The 22791-nt window shown below is 34.7% G+C and overlaps 1 protein-coding gene across 10 annotated transcripts; it reads right to left on the bottom strand.

Moving 5' to 3' along the window:
* Window positions 1–1048: 1048 nt before the first annotated feature.
* Window positions 1049–20497, bottom strand: PFI (tubulin folding cofactor E / Pfifferling (PFI)). Of its 10 annotated transcripts, none has more exons than XR_011084511.2 (17): window positions 20261–20474; window positions 19224–19533; window positions 18349–18519; window positions 17990–18036; window positions 15646–15792; window positions 15480–15554; window positions 14817–14926; window positions 14063–14187; window positions 13901–13962; window positions 13356–13463; window positions 13235–13269; window positions 12450–12564; window positions 12055–12117; window positions 2317–2408; window positions 2155–2231; window positions 1994–2071; window positions 1049–1415 (listed from the first exon to the last, which is right to left on the bottom strand). XR_011084511.2 is itself a non-coding variant. In XM_068640028.2 (16 exons), exons 2-16 carry the CDS (start codon window positions 19531–19533, stop codon window positions 1314–1316), a joined length of 1602 nt encoding a protein of 533 aa, XP_068496129.1. In that variant the 5' UTR covers window positions 20261–20497; the 3' UTR covers window positions 1049–1313. The 10 variants fall into 10 exon arrangements, 2 of the variants coding, with proteins under 2 accessions (XP_068496129.1, XP_068496130.1); XR_016521460.1 differs by having other exon boundaries at window positions 14813–14926; window positions 20261–20462; XR_011084513.2 differs by having other exon boundaries at window positions 2155–2243; window positions 20261–20462.
* Window positions 20498–22791: the final 2294 nt, after the last annotated feature.

The raw sequence follows: 22791 nt of genomic DNA, 5'->3' as shown, positions 1-22791 counted from the left end.
GAAGGTAAGTTAAAAAATATTCACTGTGATTCATTTCAGATTCTATATGCATTTTATAGTTAAAAAAGTAAGAGTTGCTTCCAGACTTTATGATCACATGATTCTTTTAGTTTGTCTTTTAGTAGAGCAATTAAAATGTGAGAAAAGTATATGGTAAGCACGAGTCTATTAAAGATCATAAGCTTGATATGGTCATGATTTTTTTATGCTCAATTCTACTGTGCGTTCCAATTTTAATAAGAATACGTAAATAAATAAATAAAACTAATAAATTCTATCTTATAGAAAAGATATAATGCAATCATTACGTTTTTTTACTAAATTTGATAAACAGCTTTTACAAAAATTAATTAGTAAATATTTTTTTTTACTTTTGTACCATTTATCCTATAAATAATATATATATATATATATATATATATATTTAACTTATAGTTATCTTCTATAAGTGTTATGGAGAAATATACCTAAATAAACTTATATTTTACTTCAAATAAGCTTATTCTATTTTTTAGACTTTTATTCTTTTTGGACATCCTAGAATCAGGTTTATCATTAAAATTAATAAAAAATGCTTAAAAATGTAGACTAGTTCATAATATCATAAAGATGAATAAAATGTGAGTTAATAATGTTGCATTGACCATATATATGTTACAGGTAAGAGAAAATTTTATTAGTGCTCCAAGAACTGATTGTTTGTGTCCAAAGAAACATTAACTTGCAGAGCAAGAAACATCTCTCCTTTCTTTCTCCACGGATGACCTTATCATCCTTTTGTCTTTTCTTTTTAATCATAATACCATATTCTCTATAGATAGGCATGAACTTTAGCATCGTGGACAGTTCATCAAAAAAGAAAAAAACAACTTCGATGAAATTTTGAAAAGTGCAACAAATGTTCCTCTTTACTAACTCTCTATGCTTTGTTTGAAGGTTGAAGCCAAAATTATTTAAATGGTCTTATTCTCTCCCTTGTGGCTTTTGCATACCCATCTTTCCATAAAAAAAATGTTACCAATTTTATGGTCATTTCTAAAGGCTACTGTTAGAGAACAAGACCGAAATCTACTTGCAAATGTATAAAAGAACCAGTGATTTACAGAAAACAGTTGTGGCAAAGGTTGGAATAGAGAATCTAATCAAGCAGTGGATCAAAACCCCTGATAAAAGAACGTCACCAACTAAACAGGTGTACCACTTACAAATATTATATATATAGAGAGAGACACACACATACACATACTTCCAAATGTTGGGGGTAGTCAGAAGGATACAGTCTTTAACACATGAGAACCTTTTCATAAATATATTCATGACCTTTCTTGGTCTACGAGGATAATAGAATCATTTCCAATTCCAAGGTCCATCAGAGAAGAAGTGTCATTGTCAAGCAACAGAGGAAATGGAGAACCCTGCAAAATGCGAAGACATGTAACTAAATCAAGAAAGATTTTTTTTTGTTAGTGCAGAAATGATACTCATCTTGCAAAATTTTCTTGAGGTGATAAAAACTGTATGAAATATTAAAATAAATATATAAACATAATAAAAATATATCTAAAATTTCATTATTATAATTATAATGTTTCAAATTATCTCTCTCTTCGTAAGACTTGAAACATTTACATAAATTAAAACAAAATTTCAAAAGAAAAATAAATATTTTCCATCATCCATCTTCTCACCGAGAAACTTTATTACCTGTAGCATTTATCCTCTAAGACTATTTTTCTCGGTCCTAAAAAAAACAAGTATGACCATCTACTATGTTCTAGTTCTTCATCTTCCCCCCTCATTCTCCACGATAAAGTTTTGTTACAAATTAGTTTTCCAAAATATCAATTTGAAATTATTTTATTCATTCAGAGCAGAACACAACGACTTCTTAAGATTGTCTAGAAGCTGCTGCTTCTCATTTAGGAAATTTTTAATCAGCTAATCAGGCAATCATAATAACAAATAGCACATATTATTCTTGATAAAAGCAAACCTCTTCTTGAAGATATAACTTTAGCTTCATGGACTTGAGCTTAAAAAAGCTTTCGCATAGAGATTTCAGCTTACCGACCTAAGAAAAACAAGGTAATCAGAGGAGTTTTTAGGTCTTGAAATACTGAACATTGCATTACTAGAGTAGTATTGATGTTTAACTGTGGTTGTTGCTGGAAGCTTCTTTGTCAATGGTGGCTTCTCACCCATGGATGCTCCAACACAATTCAGAGTGATAGCTGCATTAATCTCTATATCAAAATAAAGATATTTCAAATTCAGAAAAACAAGCAGATATACGAACTTAACATCCATAGTCCATACACAATAATCCTGAGCTGATTGTTTGTAGGACAGTAGTTCCAATTGAAGGTCGTTCATCCTCAATTCCATGAATCTTCTTAAGCTCGTATAACCTGTAGCAAATTTCACCAGTATATTCACAAAAAATAGTTGTTAGAAATTAATTGATAATCCCATCTAGATCCAGTTTCAATTAATATCTACTATAACAGAACTCTTACAACACGTGTGCTGCGCAAATTCAATAAAAAAGACCATTCAATTAAGCATGGTAAAGCAGAAAACTTTCTATGGAACAATCTTAAAGGACTCTTTTATGAGCACCAAGTGTATCTCACAACATTAGTGTGGTTCTAGTTAGACCCTTGTTAAGTTTCTCATATAATCTTGCTAGGGGTGCGCATGGATAATCCAAATAAATGGATTGGATTTAAAATCCATATCCACTTTAACTAGATTAAATATATTTGGATTTTTTTAAAAATCTATTTAAAATGGATTGAATCTAGATTAAATCCATTTTGTAAATTACATTAAATCCATATTGATATGGACAGAGACTAACTTGGCTTGAACTGGGCCTAAGCCGACTCAACCTGGACGCAGACCAACTCGGCTCTACATCGGCCCAGACCCAGACGGCTCGACATCGGCCTGGGCCCGAACGACTCGACATCGGTCCGGGCCCGAACGACTCGACATCGGTCTGGGCCCGAACGACTCGACATCGGCTCGGGCCCGGACAACTCGACATTGGCCCAGGTCCGGACAACTCAACATTGGCCCCAACCCGAACGACTCTACATCGGCCCAAGCCCGAATGACTCGACATCGGCCTGGGCCCGAACGACTCGACACCAGCCCGAGCTTGAACGACTCAAACATCGGCTTGGACCCGCTTGGCTAGACATCGGCTCAAGCCTGAACGATTCAAAATCGGTCCGGGCCCGATCGTCTTGACATGGGTCGGGCCCGCTCGACTCGATATCAATTTGGGCCCGCTTAGCTCGACATCGGCTCGGGCCTTAACGATTCAAAATTGGCCCCGCCCTAGACGACTCAACATCGGGCCGAGCCCAAATGACTAGACATCGGCTCGGGCCCAAATGGCTAGACATCGGCCTGGGCCCGCTTGGCTCGAAATCGGCACAAGCCCAAACTACTCAACATTGGCTCAGGCCCGCTCATCGTGACATCGTCTCGGGCTCGCTCGACTGTATATCGGCTTAGGCGACTCGACATCAGCTTGGGCCCTGACGACTTGACATCGTCCCGGCTTTGCTTGGCTTAACTTTTGCCCGGGCCTGCTCAGCTCGACATGGGTTCGGGCCTGCTTGACTTAATATAGGCCTTGGCCCGTTCGGCTCGACATCAACCTAGACCTAGACCTGCTCGGCTCAACATCGGCCTGGGCCCGCTCGACTTGGCGTTAGCCCTGGCCCAGTCGTCTGGATATCGGCCCGGGCCCGCTCGGCTTGACGTTAGCTCTGGCTCGGTCGACTAGATATTGGCCCGGGCTTGCTCGACTCAATATCAGACCTGAAAGACTCTGCTCAACATGGGCTTGGACCGGCTCGACTAGACATTGGCATAGGCCAACTCGGCTTAATATCAGTCGGCTTAATATTGGCCACTCAGCTCGACTTGGCCCAGGGTTGACTCGGCTCAACTTTGGCCCGAAATGACTTGGCTCGACTTTGGTCCATACCGACTCAATTCGACTTGGGCCCGGACGACTCAGCTCGACGTGGACTTGGGTCGACTTTGCTCAACCCAGGCCTGAATTGTCTTGGCTCAACTTGCATCGGGCGAAGTCAAAATCCAACCTATTAAAGGAAAAGAAAGAATAGGGAAAATCCCTTGTGTATATTGAACACATAGAGTTATGTTTATATAGGAAAAGAAACATATGGGCTAAGCCCATTACATAAATATGAGATATCTAACAATATTTATAATATCAAATAATATATAATTATATCTAATAATATCTAACACTCCCCCTCAAGCTGGTGCATATAGATCATATGTACCCAGCTTGTTACAAATGTAATCAATCCTAGGCCCTCGTAAGGGTTTAGTAAAAATATCTGCTAATTGATTATTTGAATTAACAAATTCAGTCTTGATATCTCCCGATATAATCTTTTCTCGAATGAAATGATAATCAATCTCAATATGTTTTGTCCTTTCATGAAAAAATGGATTTGAGCTAATATGAAGAGCAGTCTGATTATCACATATAAGTGTCATTTGAGTAACCTCTCCAAATTGCAATTCTTTAAGTAACTGTTTAAGCCAAATAAGCTCACAAGTAGCCGAGGCCATAGCTCTATATTCTGCTTCTGCACTAGATCTTGCCATAACACTTTGTTTCTTGCTCTTCCAAGAGATCAAGTTATCACCAATGGAGACACAATAACCAGAAGTTGATCTTCTATCAGATGGAGATCCTGCCCAATCAGCATCTGAATAACAAACGACTTTAGTATGGTTATTATGACCATATAACAAACCTTTTCCAGGAGAGCCTTTAATGTACTTCACTATACGAATGACTGCATTCCAATGATCTTCACATGGAGAATTAAGAAATTGACTTACCACACTAACTGCAAAGGAAATATCAGGGCGAGTAACTGTGAGATAGTTCAATTTTCCAACTAATCTCCTGTACTTCTCAGGATCTGAAAGAGGCTCCCCTTGATTGGGTAAAAGCTTGACATTGGGATCCATGGGAGTATCAACAGATTTCGAATTCATCAACCCAATTTCCTCTAAAATATCTAATGCGTATTTTCTTTTAGAGATAACAATACCAGTATTGGATTGTGCTACCTCAATCCCCAAGAAATATCTGAGTTTGCCAAGATCTTTGTCTGAAAGTGTTGACAAAGGTGTTGTTTTACTTGTGAGATGCCATGGTAATCACTGCCGGTAAGAACAATGTCATCAACATATACTACAAGATAGATACACCCGGCACTCGAGTGACGATAAAAAACTGAATGATCTCCTTCACTGCGAGTCATACCAAATTGTTGAACAACATTGCTAAATTTTCCAAACCAAGCCCTAGGAGACTGCTTGAGGCCATATAAGGATTTGCGAAGACGACATACCAATCCAAAAGACTCCCCCTGAGCAACAAAACCGGAAGGTTGCTCCATATAAATTTCTTCCTGCAAATCCCCATTAAGAAAAACATTTTTAACATCCAGTTGATAAAGAGGTCATTGTTGAAGAGCAGCCATAGCTATGAATAAGCGAACAGAGGCCATCTTTGCTACTGGAGAAAAAGTATCACCATAGTCTAAACCAAAAATTTGGGTATAACCCTTAGCCACAAGACGAGCTTTGAGACGATCAATAGTACCATAAGGACCAACTTTGATAGCAAAAACCCACCTGCAACCAACAACAGATTTCCTAGATGGTAAAGGAACAAGTTCCCAAGTTCCATTATTCTGAAACGCATTCATTTCATCAAGCATGGCCTGACGCCAACCAGGATGAGCTAAGGCATCACCTACAGATTTTGGAATGGATACAGAAGAAATAGACGAAAGGCAGGTATAAAAGGGTTGAGATAGTCTATGGTAACTCAAAGCAGTATAATGTGGAGAGGGATTACGAGTAGAACGTATACCTTTACGGATAGCAATAGGAAGATCAGGTTCAACAGTTAGAGGTTCAACTGTAGGAGCCGGAGGGGGATGAGGTGTTGGCACCGGAATAGAGTCTGCTGATGGACGATGAGATGTTTGACGACGACTATACACCTGAAGAGTTGGTGGCGGTGGTGAATCATTAGGTGCACTAGGCACAACAAGAGGAATATTCACTTGATTAGATGAAGAAATTGAGGGAGAAGGACAAGACTTAAGTAAAGGGAAGATTCACTGAAGGTGACATCTGCTGAAATAAAATAACGGTTTAAAGAAGGTGAGAAACATTTATATCCTTTTTGTGATCTAGTGAACCCTAAAAATACACATTTGTGTGACTTAGGAGATAATTTATCAAGACCAGGACTAAAATTATGAACAAAACATGTGGACCCAAAAACTTTGGGAGGTAAAGAGTGGAGAGGGTCATGTGGAAATAAAATAGAATGAGGAATTTTGTTATCTAAAACTGAAGATGGCATGCGATTAATGAGATAACATGCACTAAGAACAGCATCACCCCAAAAACGCTGAGAAACATCACCATGGATTAAAATAGTACGAGTTGTTTCAACAAGATGTTTATTCTTGCGCTCAGCTACCCCATTTTGTTGAGGCATATAAGCACATGAAGTTTGATGAAGAATACCATGAGAAGCCATAATTTTTAAAAGAATGAGAAAGATACTCACGTCCATTATCACAACGCAAAATTCGGATGGAAATTCCAAATTGATTTTTAATTTCATTGTAAAATATTTGAAATATAGAAAACAACTCGGAACGGTTTTTCATTAAAAATACCCAAGTACATCTTGAATAATCATCAATAAAAGTAACAAAATACTGAAATCCTAAATTAGACATAATACGACTTGGTCCCCAAATGTCAGAGTGAACTAAGGCAAAAGGAGATGATGCACGTTGTGAGACACTACTAGGAAAAGAACTACGAATGTGTTTCCCTAACTGACACGACTCACACGATAAAGTAGACACATTAGACAAACTTGGAACAAGCTGCTGCATCTTGGCAAGACTAGGATGACCCAACCGAGCATGAATGAGAGATGGAGAATCCATAATTGCGCCAACATGTGCAGAGATCTGTAGTTGATAAAGTCCATGAGACTCACATCCGGTGCCAATCATCCGTCCCGAACTCTGGTCCTGTAAAGTAACAAAATCTTTGGTAAAAGAAATAACACAATCAAGGGAACGGGTGAGACGACTAATGGATAATAAGTTAAATGGAGACCCAGGGACATAAAGAACATTATCAATAGATAAAAAAGAAAAAAGATTAATAGTACCAACACCATGTGATGGTACCCTATATCCATTGGCCATGGTAACCGAAGGTAAATAACCCGTAGTAGACAGGGAAGAGAAAAAAGATTTATTACCAGTAATGTGATCAGTGGCACCTGAATCTAGAACCCAAGGGCCATGGGAAGTGGAGTGAGTGAGGCCAACAAAAGATGTACCTGAATGTGCAACAGAAGCCGTGGAACTAGGGTTCTGACGATCCTCATACCATTTAAGAAATTCATTGAAAATAGCAGGCTGGCCTGGGGTATCAATTGAAGTATGGTCCATGGTAGAAGGTTGCACAGGGGCAATTTGAGCAACCGCAACAGATCTAGGAGGACGACTATGTAAGGCATAACATCTGTCAATTTTGTGGCCAAGTTTGCCACAATGGTCACACTTGTGACGCCCTTTGCCCGGCTTGTGAGGGCGAGTACGATCATTATGCTGAGAGACTAAAGCAGAAGAGTCATCAACATGAGACGTTATATCAGTGGTGTGTTTACCTGGCACGCGCAAAAGGGTAGAACAAGTGGAAGTAAAATTGGGCACAATAGGAGATTCCAAAATTTGATCACGAACGTGAGAATAATCATCCGGAAGGCCATGTAAACCCAATAACATGAAGAACTTGGATCTTTGTTCTAGTTCTTGAGAAGGAGTAGAGGCAGGAGGTAATAACTCATTAAAATCATGAAGAAGAGCATGAAGTTTACCTAGATATTCTGCCATTGTACCATCAAGACGTTTGGGAGCAACAATTGTGAGAAGATTTTGACACACACCATAGAGACGTTGAGTATCATTGGTGTATAATAATTTTGCTTGTTCCCAAACTTCTGAACATGTCTCATAAGTACGAAAAATTTGTTTTAAAGATTAGTGAATGGTCGATTTGATAACAATGCATAATTGAGCATCAATTTTCAACCAACGAAAAACCTCATTTTCAGCAAGAGTAGGATGAGTAAGATGATCAACATAACCTTGACTCTTAAGCCATAATTTAATATCTGATGCCCAAGTGTCATAATTGGTTCCATCCAATTTGTCAATGGAAAGATGAACATTGACGTAATTAGTATAAATAGATGAATCCGGCATAATGACTATGGAAGAAGCCACAGTAGTAGTGGCAGCGGAAGAAGCCACAGTGGCAGTGGAAGCGGAAGAAGCCATAGAAGATAAGGACAAATCCAGTCACCGGATAATTAGCGGCAACAACAAAGATGAAGGCTCCGACAACGATTCTGGTAGCGTTTCCAGCAGAGGCTCCGACGAGATTCCGGCGGTGGGTCCGGCGAGGTATGGCGGCGGCTCCGGTGAGGTAGTGGTAGCTCCGACGAGACAGTGGGGCGGTGGCTGGAAAATTCCAGTGAATAGTGGGTTCACCAATAAAAATTGAACTCTAAACCCTGAACCCTAACCTTATGCTCTAGATACCATATTAAAGGAAAAGAAAGAATAGGGTAAATCCCTTGTGTATATTGAACACATAGGGTTATGTTTATATAGGAAAAGAAACATATGGGCTAAGCCCATTACATAAATATGAGATATCTAACAATATCTATAATATCTCATAATATTAAATAATATCTAATAATATTTAATAATATCTAACACAACTCAAAATGCAATTTGGATAATCCAAAAATGTATCCAATCTACATCTAATCCATATCCAATTAAATGTATTGGATTTGAGATAAATCCATTTAAATGGATCAAAACTAATATAGATTTGGATAATTATGGATTGGATTTTGTAATTTGGATTTTTTGCCCACCCTTAAATCTTGCTAATGTTTTCTGGCTGTGTGAAACATGCAGTCTATTGTTTCTCCTTATCGGGGCAATATGCTCACATGCTCAAATATGTCTCTTTGCCTCTGAGCTTTTTTGGGTGCTTGCATTCTGCTTTCTTAAGTTTTTTCTTGTTACTACAACTTTTTTCTTCTTCTAGACCATGCCCCTAGTGCAAAAAATGAGATCACAAATTGGCTGTGAAATCAACATACAAGTCTAAATAATGACACCTATTCAACATGATATGGATATCATTTGATTGTTGCCTAGTAAAAGCTAAAGTAAGCTCCGTATTAGAAACTACAGAAAAGGAATTAAGTTCTTTCCTTTTTTACTCTGTTGGTGTTGACAATACAATCCTATTTTATAGTAAATGGTTGCCTTCACAGTAGCTTGAACGTATCACCCAATTACTGGGCAAAACATCTAATGAAGAAGCCATTGAGCTCTTTTTGTTACCAGACTAAATGAACTACAAGTTGGATAGTGAAAGCCATAGACATCACAATCACAAAGTAAACTCATAAAAGATAAAAAAAATAAACCTTGGTAAGTGGGATTTAACCACTTCAAAAAAAAATCACAATGTTAAGAAATATTAAATATTAACGGTTAAGTGATTCCTAGTTGTGTACTATTAAATGGCTTACATGTCATTTAAATAGTCATCATTTTAGAATAAGTAGAGGTACGAGGGTAGTAGCTTGTATCACAATATGTAATACGTTTGAAGAAATATATTTTATATGTTCTGTTTGTCCATTTTATTCCCCTTTTCAGAAAATCCCTATTATTTTGAAGAAAAAAACTTTAAAAAACAGCACTTCATGCATAACTAAGGAGCACAAAACACCAAGATAACTTGATGTGATTCTAATAGCATAGAAGAGAAAGATTCTTGATCTTATTAGGAATCAACTTGAGTTGGACAATAGTTAGGCACTTTTCTTAGAATTGGATCAATGTTCTAAGTCAAGAACTCACCAAATCCAAAACTCATATGGAAGTTCCAATTATGATCAAATTGAACCGAAAAGAAAGGAACAAAAGATAAGCAAACTGAAATTAGAAGTGCTGGAAATTAAACACACCGAACCAAATCAAACAAAGGAAGAAAAGCTTGCTGGAAAATGGAAATGACCGAACCAAAAAAGGCAAGAACAATCATACTAGACATGGAAATGAATAAGGCACAAAGCTAGAGAAGAGAACACTTATGGAGATGGAAGAGAAGGTGATTGATCACGCCACTTGGAGTATGGTTGCTCCAAGATTAGTGTGCTGCCGCCACTTGAGGACACCATGGATCCATCAAGATAAGACTAGAGAAGAAGGCTCAAAAGCTCTCCAATGCTCACTCAAAATTTGAGTATAGTTTCTTTACTCTAAATTCCAATATGAATTTTACAAAGGGAGCACCTCTATTTATAGCCTAAGGTGCTGAAATGCAAGCTACACAAATTCAAAAATTCCCTCCTAAAAAGTTTCTAGAACCGGCGCCAAATACAAAGCATGAGGAAGGTGTGACCTCTTCCTTCACTTTGGCACCTCCTATTCTACTCCTACACCTATCTACTAACGCACCCCCCTTCCTAAAGCTCCTAACTAAAGCCTAAAAGATGCTATAACAATAGAGGTTTCTAATGTTTCCCTCTAAGCACCTTCAACCAAAGAAATTACAAAAAGAGAAAATAATTGTCCCACCTCAAAGGCTTACAAGAAGCATGTTCAAAGCTTTAGGAGCTAGGGGACAATTATTTTCTCTTTTTGTAATTTCTTTGGTTGAAGGTGCTTAGAGGGAAACATTAGAAACCTCTATTGTTATAGCATCTTTTAGGCTTTAGTTAGGAGCTTTAGGAAGGGGGGTGCGTTAGTAGATAGGTGTAGGAGTAGAATAGGAGGTGCCAAAGTGAAGGAAGAGGTCACACCTTTCTCATGCTTTGTATTTGGCGCCGGTTTTAGAAACTTTTTAGGAGGGAATTTTTGAATTTGTGTAGCTTGCATTTCAGCACCTTAGGTTATAAATAGAGGTGCTCCCTTTGTAAAATTCAGATTGGAATTTAGAGTAAAGAAACTATACTCAAATTTTGAGTGAGCATTGGAGAGCTTTTGAGCCTTGTCTTGATGGATCCATGGTGTCCTCAAGTGGCGGCAGCACACTAATCTTGGAGCAGCCATACTCCAAGTGGCGTGATCAATCACCTTCTCTTCCTTCTCCATAAGTGTTCTCTTCTCTAGCTTTGTGCCTTATTCATTTCCATGTCTAGTATGATTGTTCTTGCCTTTTTTGGTTCGGTCATTTCCATTTTCCAGCAAGCTTTTCTTCCTTTGTTTGATTTGGTTCGGTGTGTTTAATTTCCAGCACTTCTAATTTCAGTTTGCTTATCTTTTGTTCCTTTCTTTTCGGTTCAATTTGATCATAATTGGAACTTCCATATGAGTTTTGGATTTGGTGCTAGTTTTGGTGAGCTCTTGACTTAGAACATTGATCCAATTCTAAGAAAAGTGCCTAACTATTGTCCAACTCAAGTTGATTCCTAATAAGATCAAGAATCTTTCTCTTCTATGCTATTGGAATCACATCATAACTCAACCCCACCCTCTTAAATACCCCACCCCAAAAAAATACAAAACCAACAAATTAAAAGCTATTAACCTTATTCACCTAGTCAATTGAAGCATCTCTCAAACATTATAATGCCTAAGAAATAAGAACACAAGCTGTAAAACCAAAGTTTCCTTTGTTTCTCTTTGTTTCCTATTGAAGTCTTGACTATCATGTCCACTAGTTCTGACCAACATCTTTAACTCAATTTCAAAATCTGAACACCGTGAACCATTATTACATATTTACTCCTTTAATCCCATCAGGACCTACAGCAACTGATTTCTGATAGCATTTTCATTTGTTTTCAATTGCCCTGAACATTAATGCTAGAGAAAAGGTTCCAGATATTGTCCATGAATTTACCTGGGATGCTGTTTGATTTCTTCAGGACTAGTATGCAACCTGGAGATAACAAGCCGAACATACCTGCATAAGAATTGTAAATAATATAAGAATAGAAAGATGATGTTGCTTCATACTATACTCTAATTGCATGTAAACCTTTAATTGAACTCCAACATAAAAGATAAGCATGGTTCAAAAGGTTCACTTATCTCATGTATGGATTGATAAAATAAAAGGGTCTAATGGTTCGTCTTCAAAGAGGAATCTAACCACAAAAGTATACTGTGTGTTTATAAATAATGAATGCTAGAAACAGGCTAAATTATTTCTGTCAAACAACCTTGTTTTAACTTAAAACAATTATTTGGGTGACCCAATGAAATAAAACATATGTTTGACTATTTGTGGCATACCTAAGAAGCACTCAGCTTGAAAGGCCTTCTAGGTATATAGGCAGCAGTGGCATTGGTACAGGAAGCTACAACTTGATCAGAAAAGTTCTGGAGGCTGCACTTGTCTTTAGCGGTTCTGAAACAACATACAGGTGTAGGTTGGATCAATTTTATGTCTTATTCCATAATATACCTAATGCTTTGGTAGTTATTCTATATTTGTATTTTTTTTTGGTGTGGAATATTTAGTCCTCAGGATGGGAAACTAAAAATTGTTTGAGTTTCTTTAGTTGTGTAGCTTCTTATTTGAGACAAGGTCAAGAAAAGCAAGCTAACTGAGACGTTATAGGAAGGAGATACCCTCAAAAAAATTGGAGTCAGTGGCGGTCCCTAAATTTCATTTCTTCTTCTATAAGGAAAATTGATCAAAAGTTCATGGAAAGAAGAGAAGTATCTAACACTACAAGGCATGTATGACCAGCACTGACAACAAGATGCATCCCACAAATGAGTCACCACCACCACCTAAGAAGAAAATGGAATACAATGCTAAGAAAGACATTCACCCCCTATGACACGAGGAATGGAATATCAGAGAGATGCAAACAAACCAGATCTCCAGCGAATTATTTAGTTCATATGAGTATAAACCATACATGAACATCTAAAAGTTAAACTCAAGAGCAACACTCATAAAAAGATAGATAAAATGTATTACAAAACAACACATAGAAGTGATGACCATAAATGATGCTTCGGACTTTCAATTGCCAAAAAGGCATATAACATAGAATTTGAGAGCATACCTAATCTCAGAGTCCTTCCTTTCACGAGGAGTAACCTGAAAGGTAGAACAGAGATGAAAGATTATGTTTAGTAAAAGAGTATATAAAAGCAACTAAGCAACAGAGATATCTTCTGTCATACCTCACTTCCATTTAATATCTGAACTTTTGCTAAACGAGCAATCAAAACAAATCTTGGAACCCCACCTTTTCTAGAATCAGTAATTGGGTTTTCAGAAAGCCTGATATCCTTCATTGTTATTAAAGATGAATAATTAGAATTGAAGCCAGTACTGCAAAGTTCAGTCTAAAATAAACCAGTGAAAAAGAAAAATGAGAAAATGGTCCCTATAGTGATGATGAAAGATAAGTTATAAGAGTGTAGCTACAAAATAATCTTGAATTGCATCCCCGATTTACCATTTTCAAAATGGATTATGATATAGGCCATGGTCCAATAAACTTCTCAGCACTTGTAGAACAAGAGACCAAAAAGCAAAATGAACCAGACTTCTTCAAAAGTTAAAAACCAACAGGAGAAATTCAATTCCTTTGAATTCTTATGATCATTGCAGGCAGCAGTCCTAGACTCATCATTACAGATACATCAAAGCAACCATGATATGCGTACTCAAGAATTTATATTAAATATGTAATCCTGATCAACATTTCACAGTATAAACTTACCACCAAGTTAGGAAACAAGTTTAATGAGTCAACGGAGGCCAGATCACCAATGTTGTTATTACCTGAAAAATGATTTGAAAGCCTTCAATTGGTATCCACAATCCAGATTTCCTTGGAGTATGTTGAAAATGATATTTATCAAGAGGAAAAATATAATATTACCCAGTAGAAGGCGGCATAAATTTTGAAAGGGTTTATAGCATGTAACTTCTGATTCATGCTGCTCTTTATTATCAGGATAAAAGAGAGAATTCAAACAATTCTTGTTTAAATAAAGCTTCTCCAAACTGAAAAAGTTAACCAAGTATAAATAAATCAAATCGAAAGACTTAAAATCATATCTACCCAAAAGTAGAGACACTGTTGGGGGGAAGAAATACAGGACCGAAGAAGAGATGAATACTAATGGCCAGTTCTAAGGTACAATCAGTACTTCCAGTGATACAGATACCATCTAGGACTTTTAACCATATTTCAAGCTAATTATACTTCACCATCATGCTTACTGTTGTTGAGAGGTAGAAAATCAAGAATCATATGAATGAATGCGTGTCTTGAGTACACAGCAGAAGCTCTTATTTATAATTACAGTTATAAATATAACAGACAAGAGTTACATAATCATACAGCTCATAATATCTTAATTATAGTACTTCTCTATTCACACAATATCATAATCACAATTTACAAGATTCCTAACACCAACCACTCACAATCAGTAGTTAACTGAAATGATAATGGATTAACTAAATTGTTAACTGGTTAGATCAAGTCCTAAGTTATAATTTTAGGTACGATCAAAATGGAAGTAGATTTCATTGTTGAAGTTAGATGTGGTTAAAAGTAAGATAGGATCATTTCCAAATGGTGTCAGGAGGACTGTATTCTAGAAGTAAACAAAACTGCCATTACCAACCATCTTAGCTGAGAAAGCTTCATAATTTCATTCCATTCATCTATACAGTTATCTTCCAAATTCAACAGCCGCAGATAATCAAATCCCTGAACCATAGAGGATGATGTAGGCTGAACAGAAAAGCAAAAATTAGAAGGCTTTAAAATGCTAGTAATTTATATTTAAAAGATCATCAGAAATTGAAGAGTAACATAAAATTAAACATGAAAGGGAAAACCTAATACGCACAAAAGGAATTATCTCCATGGGAGAAAAAAAGTACTCCATATTTTAATGTCAAAACAGAAATAGCATAGCACATCCAACTAACCAGTCAGCCAGATAAGAGAAAACACATTCAACAAAACATCTCAATGTGAAACAGCCATTATGAAGGCTGAGAAATATTGAAACGTGTAAACTATATCCACAACACTATTCCCTAAATATGTCCAGCTTGCATTCTATAGCGATCACTTGAGATGGTGAATCAAAATGGGAGAAGGTGGAGACCAGTTATTCAGATTCCCCAAATTGAACATCATAAATTCAGGCCCTGGGGTACTTAAAAGATTGTGACAGTTTCCAATGTTTATTAATCTGCCCTCTAATTGGAGGAAGACTCAGCCTACAGGCTACAGCTTTAAGATACATGGCAAGCATACCGAACCAAAGGCAGCATACCAGAATTCTGCTTATATTGTTTCCCATTATATGTAGCTCTTCAATTGTTGTCAATGATGGTCTAAGCAACTCAACCTGCCCAGTTAAAACAGAAATATTTATCAATTCTAATTTATACCATCGGGAATTTTTTTAAGATAAACATTAGAAAACATATAGAAGGAACCTGCTGCCAATCTACACCAGTATTATTTAGAACCAGAACTTGGATGATTTTCAGTATTGGAAGATCGGTTTTATATGGTGACATTAATATGTTTGATAAATTGATTGTCCTCAGGGCAGGCAACTGTTCACAAATTATGCCAATATCCTGCAAAGAGATCAATTGAAAAGAAAGTAAATGACAAGTACCCTCAATCAATCACTAACAAAGTAGTAGGCCAAACAAAAAACTAAGTAAAAGAAGGGGGGGTCTCACACATGATAAGTGTCTAGGTTTTTTTATCGAAAAAGGTGATCATAAGAGATAAAAAGGGCAAGGACTATAGCTAATAAGATATTCTACAAAACAGTTCACAAAACAATATTAAACAATAAATGAAGTATAGTATAGTCCATTAGCCTTGCTATATTGTAGTCCCACTATGACCCTTTTGCCTCCTCATTAACCTTCACTTCCCCTCCTCCTCCGTACATAAGGTCTAGACATCCATTGTAACTAGAAAAAAGAAGAAAGAAATATAGCAAGGTTGTCCAATCCCTTGACACATTAGAAATGGGAAATCTCTTAAAACACTCCCATAGTTGACAGAAGACCAATTGATAAACCAATAAAATATAAGCTGAACACAGAAATGGCATGCAATACAGCAATATGCTTGTTGTCTCATAGACAGGCTTATACAAAGACTATGTTGTCCACAAACTGCAAATAACAACACCTTTTACTTAATTACACAACCTACCCTACTATCAAATATGTTGAAGATCTCATCAACTAAAAATATGCTAAGGCTGATATGTTGAAGAATTTGGAAGCATTGTGATACACAGCAGATAGTACCTATCAAGCGGCTACAATATTACAAAGGCTACCACTAAATTAATGCTAACAATATGGGAAATTTTGTCTGCTCATTTCATTTCATTCAAAGCATAAATAGAGGTGGAGTAGAGTCATGGGCTCCTGACAATAGTATAGGATGTTTGAGAGTTCTTAATTAGAGACTGGATGGAACAACCAAACGGAAAACATAATGAAAGAGCATGACATGGACATCTGTCTACATTGAAAACCCTCTAAGCCATCTGGGTTGCTGCACTTTATGCTTGGGCCAATGTATTCGCCTTGGAGAGGTATTTACGCACCTCTCAATACCCTCGGGTTCAAAAGAATCTGTCCTCAAAGATTGCAACACATTGATTGAAATGAGAGGGGTGCAGTGGGGTCAGAAGTTTGTGATCGATATGGTAGGCTCTTTGGTGGATTTAAAGTGGGGTAGTTGGTTAGGGTGGCTGGTTAAAGGGTAGAGTGGGGTGGTTGATGGATAATATTAAGAAATGGAATTGAAGTCTAACAAACTCTCGCTTGGATAGGCTTTAAATGACTCTGATACTATATTAATAAGTGAATTTTAAGCCTAACTAAACTTTACAAAACCAACTAATAAGGATGTTTCCAATGATGAGACTGGCGGGGTTGACCATCACACAAGGAGATGTTCCAGATCTGGTGATCACCAAACAAAACTGAACGACCAGCAGAAGACAGCGACAAACCCAAACAAGGTAAGGACAAGCAAAGTGGGATTGATACCAACTTGAAAAAATAAAGAAAAAGAGAAAGTATATTTTTAGAGAGCTTGAAAAGGTCTCCCTTACATACAGCAGATGACAGTGACAAACCCAAACAAGGTAAGGACAAGCAAAGTGGGATTGATCGCTCTGATACCAACTTGAAAAAATAAAGAAATAGAAAAAGTATATTTTTAGAGAGCTTGAAAATGTCTCCCTTAGGTAGTTATATCTATATATACAGCAGATCTGTGTGATACAATGATGAGAAATGAAAGAGTAAAAAGCAAGTAATCCTAGGTACAGATAGGTACTATTCAAAACAACTTTTGAATAAAAGCTTACTTAACCTACTCTAAACCTATTCTAATAAAGAGAGAGGAAGTGCCTCGGTAGTTTGCAATAGTCAATTATCATACAAAAAAACTTAACAGAAATTACTAAATCATAATCAGATATTAAAATGTAAAGGAGAATTTCATAATACACACATTCCAACGAAAATGCTAATAAAAATAGAAAAATAGATCCAGTTTTCGAACAGTTTGGGAAAGCTTATTTCCCACAAAGTAATTGTATGTTTCTCTTCAAAAGATCTATTAGGAAGCTAGCAAAAGAAGTTATTATTTCTTCAAAATAAGTTTAACCAAAAACACAAATCATTGAAGTTCTTGGTAAGACTTGCATGGTAGGTATGTTGAAAGAAGTAAATAAGAAGCTGCAACAGTTGCTGAGATTGATGATCACTGACAAAACCTGGTTGCAGAACATACCTTCCACTCCGAAAGCATGTTCCCAGTCAGGTCAAGTTCTTTTATATCTATCAACAAAAATAAAAGACGGTTAAAGTGCAAGGATCCTGAAGATATCAAAACAGAGAAAATTGCAAAAGAACTCATTACCTATGTTGAAATTGTTACAGGATAGAAAAAGATATCAAATAATCAAAGTTTCAAATTATAACTTCAGTTCGAACCAGCTTAAGCAAAAATAAAATCTAAGGTACAAGCAACTAATTTACTGATACAGCAATGTTATCTCAAAATAAAACAAAATCACTGATATAACTAAGCTAATGTGTATTGATCTTGATATTAGCAAATAAATGAGAGTGTTCTAGAATCAGGCTTACTTGGCACTGTGTTATTAATTTGAGAAGGGATTCCAGGGGAACTAACGCCCATGTATGACAATGATACACTGGTTAATTCCTCAAATCTTCTTAGCTTATCTTGAATTTTATCTTTACCCAAAAGTTGAACGGATACTCGCTGGTTGCTTGTTGAAAGGACATACATTTCATCTGCACAAACGAAGAAAAATTATGTTTTATTTTCCAGGTTTTGTCAGTGTATGCGTACCTACAAAAAAAAGTACATACAGAAGCAGACTAGAATGTAAAAAATTATTTTAGAATAGATAAGGGTAAAATTTGAACAAAAAATAGTGAATTCCTTTTCAGTTCTTACCCCAAAAGAAAATAAAAAATATTACTAAAAGAACACAAATTGGTCTAAAGGATTCATATCAAATCAATTTCTAACAGTCTCGAAATAGATATATCAGATCAACAGGCAGGAAGATTATGGAATTCAAAATGAATAATTTGTCAGTGTACATTTCTTAGAGAATTTTCTCTACCACTATTGTCTCTACTTTAGATATAAGAGAATTTATAATAGTAAAATATAATTACAAAATTAGTACTACTTAAATCCTGCACCATCGATCAATTTCACAACAAGCTGTAACAGAGTTTTATAATGGAAATTAGCATTAAAATTAAATGGCATCCTCCAACCTATACTCACCTATTCAAGACATGTCAACAAAACCAAATAACTGCAGTAACAGTTTGGTAACAAGGGTAGAGAAAACAGCTCCACTACAATAAAGTTTACCTCTTTTCTGTCATACCAAAAATTAAAGTGAAACCATTTTCACCCTCACTCATGGACCCAAAATATAAATGCTTTAGCCACAAATGAATTCAAGCCTGAGACATACCCTCTTCATCTTTTGTAGAGTCACTTTTGTATCTACTTTCAAGAGCTTCCAGCAATGAAATCCCTTGGTTCAGATTGTGGGCACGAACAAATGACCCTGATCTTTCTGACTTAGCATGGAAGTAGCGGACACCATTCACGGATCCATCATGTTTTCCTTCTCCGTTGTCCCAGTCAACTCCAACCCAAGTGTCTGAATAGCCTTCTACAGGTCCCACATACTTAACTGTACCAATTCGTCGAGGATCACCCAACACATGTACTCGTTGACCCACCCAAAATTCATGTCTTGGCTCTAGGGAATCCTGCATCTTTTGTTAAAGTTGGCTGAGAATTACTCTTGAAGAAAACATGTAAGATATTAATCACAAATACAGTTTAACAAATCATAAGATATATCCTTGACACAACAAATTAGTTAATGCGGATATCCCTAATTGGTGTACTCATTTGGTGTATTTGTTTTACCCTTCAATAAATCTTAATATTACAAATATTATGCTTTAACTACTCAGCATCACATACACTAAACTACCATACATCTAATGTTTATCCCAATTTCTACAAATTAACAGCCCTCTATATTTTATCTATCTTCAACAGTGAGTTCACTCCAAATGAAATTAGATAAATATAACATATCCATTAGTCCACGTATTAAACGAACCTTTATTATCAAGAACCGCATTCATACCCCAAAACCCGCCGGTCTTCACCCTCAAAATTTTACTTAGAAACAAATGAAATATAATTCTTAAACACATTTCAAATGTCCAATAAATCAAGCCTAAATCCAAAAGTGTCCAAAAAATTCCCCTTGACCTTGGTGTATCTTTCCCATCGTCATTTTCCTGAAATCTTTAACGGCATTACACTTTAATTTCAGTAGATGATTCAAGTACCTACAAACTTAAATTCGTGCAAGGTTCCACTACTGCAAGAACAAGACTAATACTTTTTAATTTCTACTCCATAAATCACTAAACAGTTGCAAAACATTTTACAACACATAAACCAAAACAGAGGAAGATAATTTACCGATGAGAGGAAGAGAAATTTGCAATGATGCAGAGCCGGAGTCGCTGCCAATCTTTGTCAGAGTCGTTGAAAAGCCTTGCCGGAGTACTAATCGTGGTGGCTCCTGTCGGTGGTTCTTGCGTGAGGTGGCCGGGGTTTGCTAAGCGCACTTCTCCAATTCTCCTTTCACTTCCCTTTTGATTATCATAGGTTTTCTTGCATTGTTGTTAACATCTATAATTTAAATGTTTAACATTCATTATGTGAGTGGTCCACTTATTTGATTTTACTCAGACAGTCACATAAATAAATAAATAATGTTGGATATATTTGTGTTTTTTATAACTAATTATATTTAATTAGATTAATATTTTTTTATCAACGTTAACTAAATTTTTTATCTAACTTTTTCACTTTTTTCTTCTAATATATATAATCGCATTTTTCTCTCTATTCCTCCTCCATCTCTTATTTTTACACTCTTTCACTTATATTAAATAATTTAATAACATTAATTAAAATTTCAAAAAAATTAACAATATATATATATATATATATTATTCGTGGCCGCATTTTTTATTTGTATCATTATTATATTTATATTTAAAATAAAAATAATAAAAATAATAATAACTAAATTAAATGATAATAAAATATCAAAACTATAATTTTAAAAAAAATAAAGAATAAAAAAAATATTGTTTGACGCCGCAAGAATATTCTACATCTAATAAACTACGTTTAATAAAATATTGTTTCCTTCCACGTTTGAAAAAAGTATATTAATATTAAAAAAACAGTTTTTAATTAATTATAAAAATAATTAATTATTTACTAAATATTTTAAAAATAAAAAATGACTACAATATTTAAAATAAAATAAAATATAAATAAAGATAAAATATAAAGAAATTTGTATAGTATATATAAAACAAATATAAAATTAAGTTTCTCCTATCTTACAAACTTCTCTATCAAATCAAACTGATAAAAAATACTTTTTTCATTATTTCATTACACGAGTAAAGAACATTTTTTTTTTTTTAATGTGAATGATAATATTAAATAAAAAAATAACTTCATTAATAAATAAATATCTATAAAACAACTTATTTAATTATAATTGTATGCAACTACTCTTAAGATATTTTTTTTGTTTATATTAATTACTTTATTTATATATTTTAATTAATGATTTTACCTAAATATAATATAGTATTTTTTTCTAAAACAAAATATTTATCTTTATTTATTTTAAAATTACACTTCATATTTATGAGTTGTTTATTAATGTCAACATATAGATATTATTTAAACTCGTTTTTATTTTGATAAGAAATATTCATATTAATTGATTATAAACATGGATAATGTTTGATTTTAAAAATTTGTCATGGAAACAAAAATGTGTATGTGTATACTTGTTTGTCATGATTCTCATCCTAATATTTCATTATACTCATATTCATTTTAAATTATTAAATTATACATATATTATTAATTAATATTTGTTTTTCTTTTCATATAGTTTTTTTTATTATCTCTCCGTGCTTTTGCCACACAAGTAGTTTTTGTTTTTACACAAGCCATTTTTTTGTTTGTTACAACCTTAATAACACAACTTTTGTATGGTTTCATTCTTGTATATTGCATTTTAAGAAACATGAAGTTAACATTGTTTAATCAAATAATTTGATTATTTCAATTTTTTTAATAATTTCATTGTGTGTTTTTTTCTATAAGAATGTTTCTCTGAATTTTAAGTATTTAATCACATAAACATAAACTCTTAATTTTTTGGGTTTAGGATTTAGCTAAATCCTAAATCAGTTAAACTCTACACTTTATTGATTATCTTTTATATTCTATTTGATCTTTGTTTCCTTTCATTTGAAAAAACTTTTGTTTTCTTAAAACAAATACTATTTCAAGAGTTTGACTTGTTAGTACCAAACTTACTTGGATTTTCAAGATTTTCTATCTCATGTTAACACACTGACTATCATTTTTTCTTTATTTAATTTCATTCAAATGATCTATTACATTTCAACAAATACAGTCAACGATTTTTTTGAATTAACATATTTTATTGTTATTTTTTAATTTTTTTTAATTATTTAACGTTTATTTAATTGTTGTTTTGTACTTTGATTTGATACTTACATAATTATAAATTGTTTTTTTATATTTAACATTAAATATTAAAGAAAAAAAAAAGATGGACTTCCTTAAACATTGATAATACTATATTTATTTTGCTATGATTTTTTAATATAAAAAATAGTTAATTTTTAAATAATAAAAAGATGGATATGGACACACGTATGAGTACATCCCTACCGATGGAGACGAAGAGGAAAAAACAAAATTTATGCATGTTATGAAGAGAAATATAAAGATAAATTTTTACCCCAAATGTAAAATTACAAATACTGTATAACTCACAGTCATTTCACCCCTTATTGGAGAAAAACAAAACTAAACAAATATCACTTTTCTTTTCAATTTGTTATTCAAATAAAAATTATTAAATATATTTAAATTTTTATAAG

This window comes from Phaseolus vulgaris, chromosome 6 (assembly GCF_051622355.1).
Source record: "Phaseolus vulgaris cultivar YP4 chromosome 6, ASM5162235v1, whole genome shotgun sequence".
NCBI classification, from domain to species: domain Eukaryota; kingdom Viridiplantae; phylum Streptophyta; class Magnoliopsida; order Fabales; family Fabaceae; genus Phaseolus; species Phaseolus vulgaris.
This window is presented reverse-complemented; position numbering and strand designations above follow the sequence as displayed.

What these genes read in the sequence shown, in the direction of transcription:
- PFI (XM_068640028.2), bottom strand. Translation starts at nt 19,533, where the DNA reads ATGCAGGATTCCCTAGAGCCAAGACATGAATTTTGGGTGGGTCAACGA. An exon ending in CTGGTGTAGATTGGCAGCAG is followed by an intron (nt 15,555 to 15,645) that starts GTTCCTTCTATA and finishes TTAACTGGGCAG; the next exon opens with GTTGAGTTGCTTAGACCATC. An exon ending in AGATATTAAATGGAAGTGAG is followed by an intron (nt 13,270 to 13,355) that starts GTATGACAGAAG and finishes TCTACCTTTCAG; the next exon opens with GTTACTCCTCGTGAAAGGAA.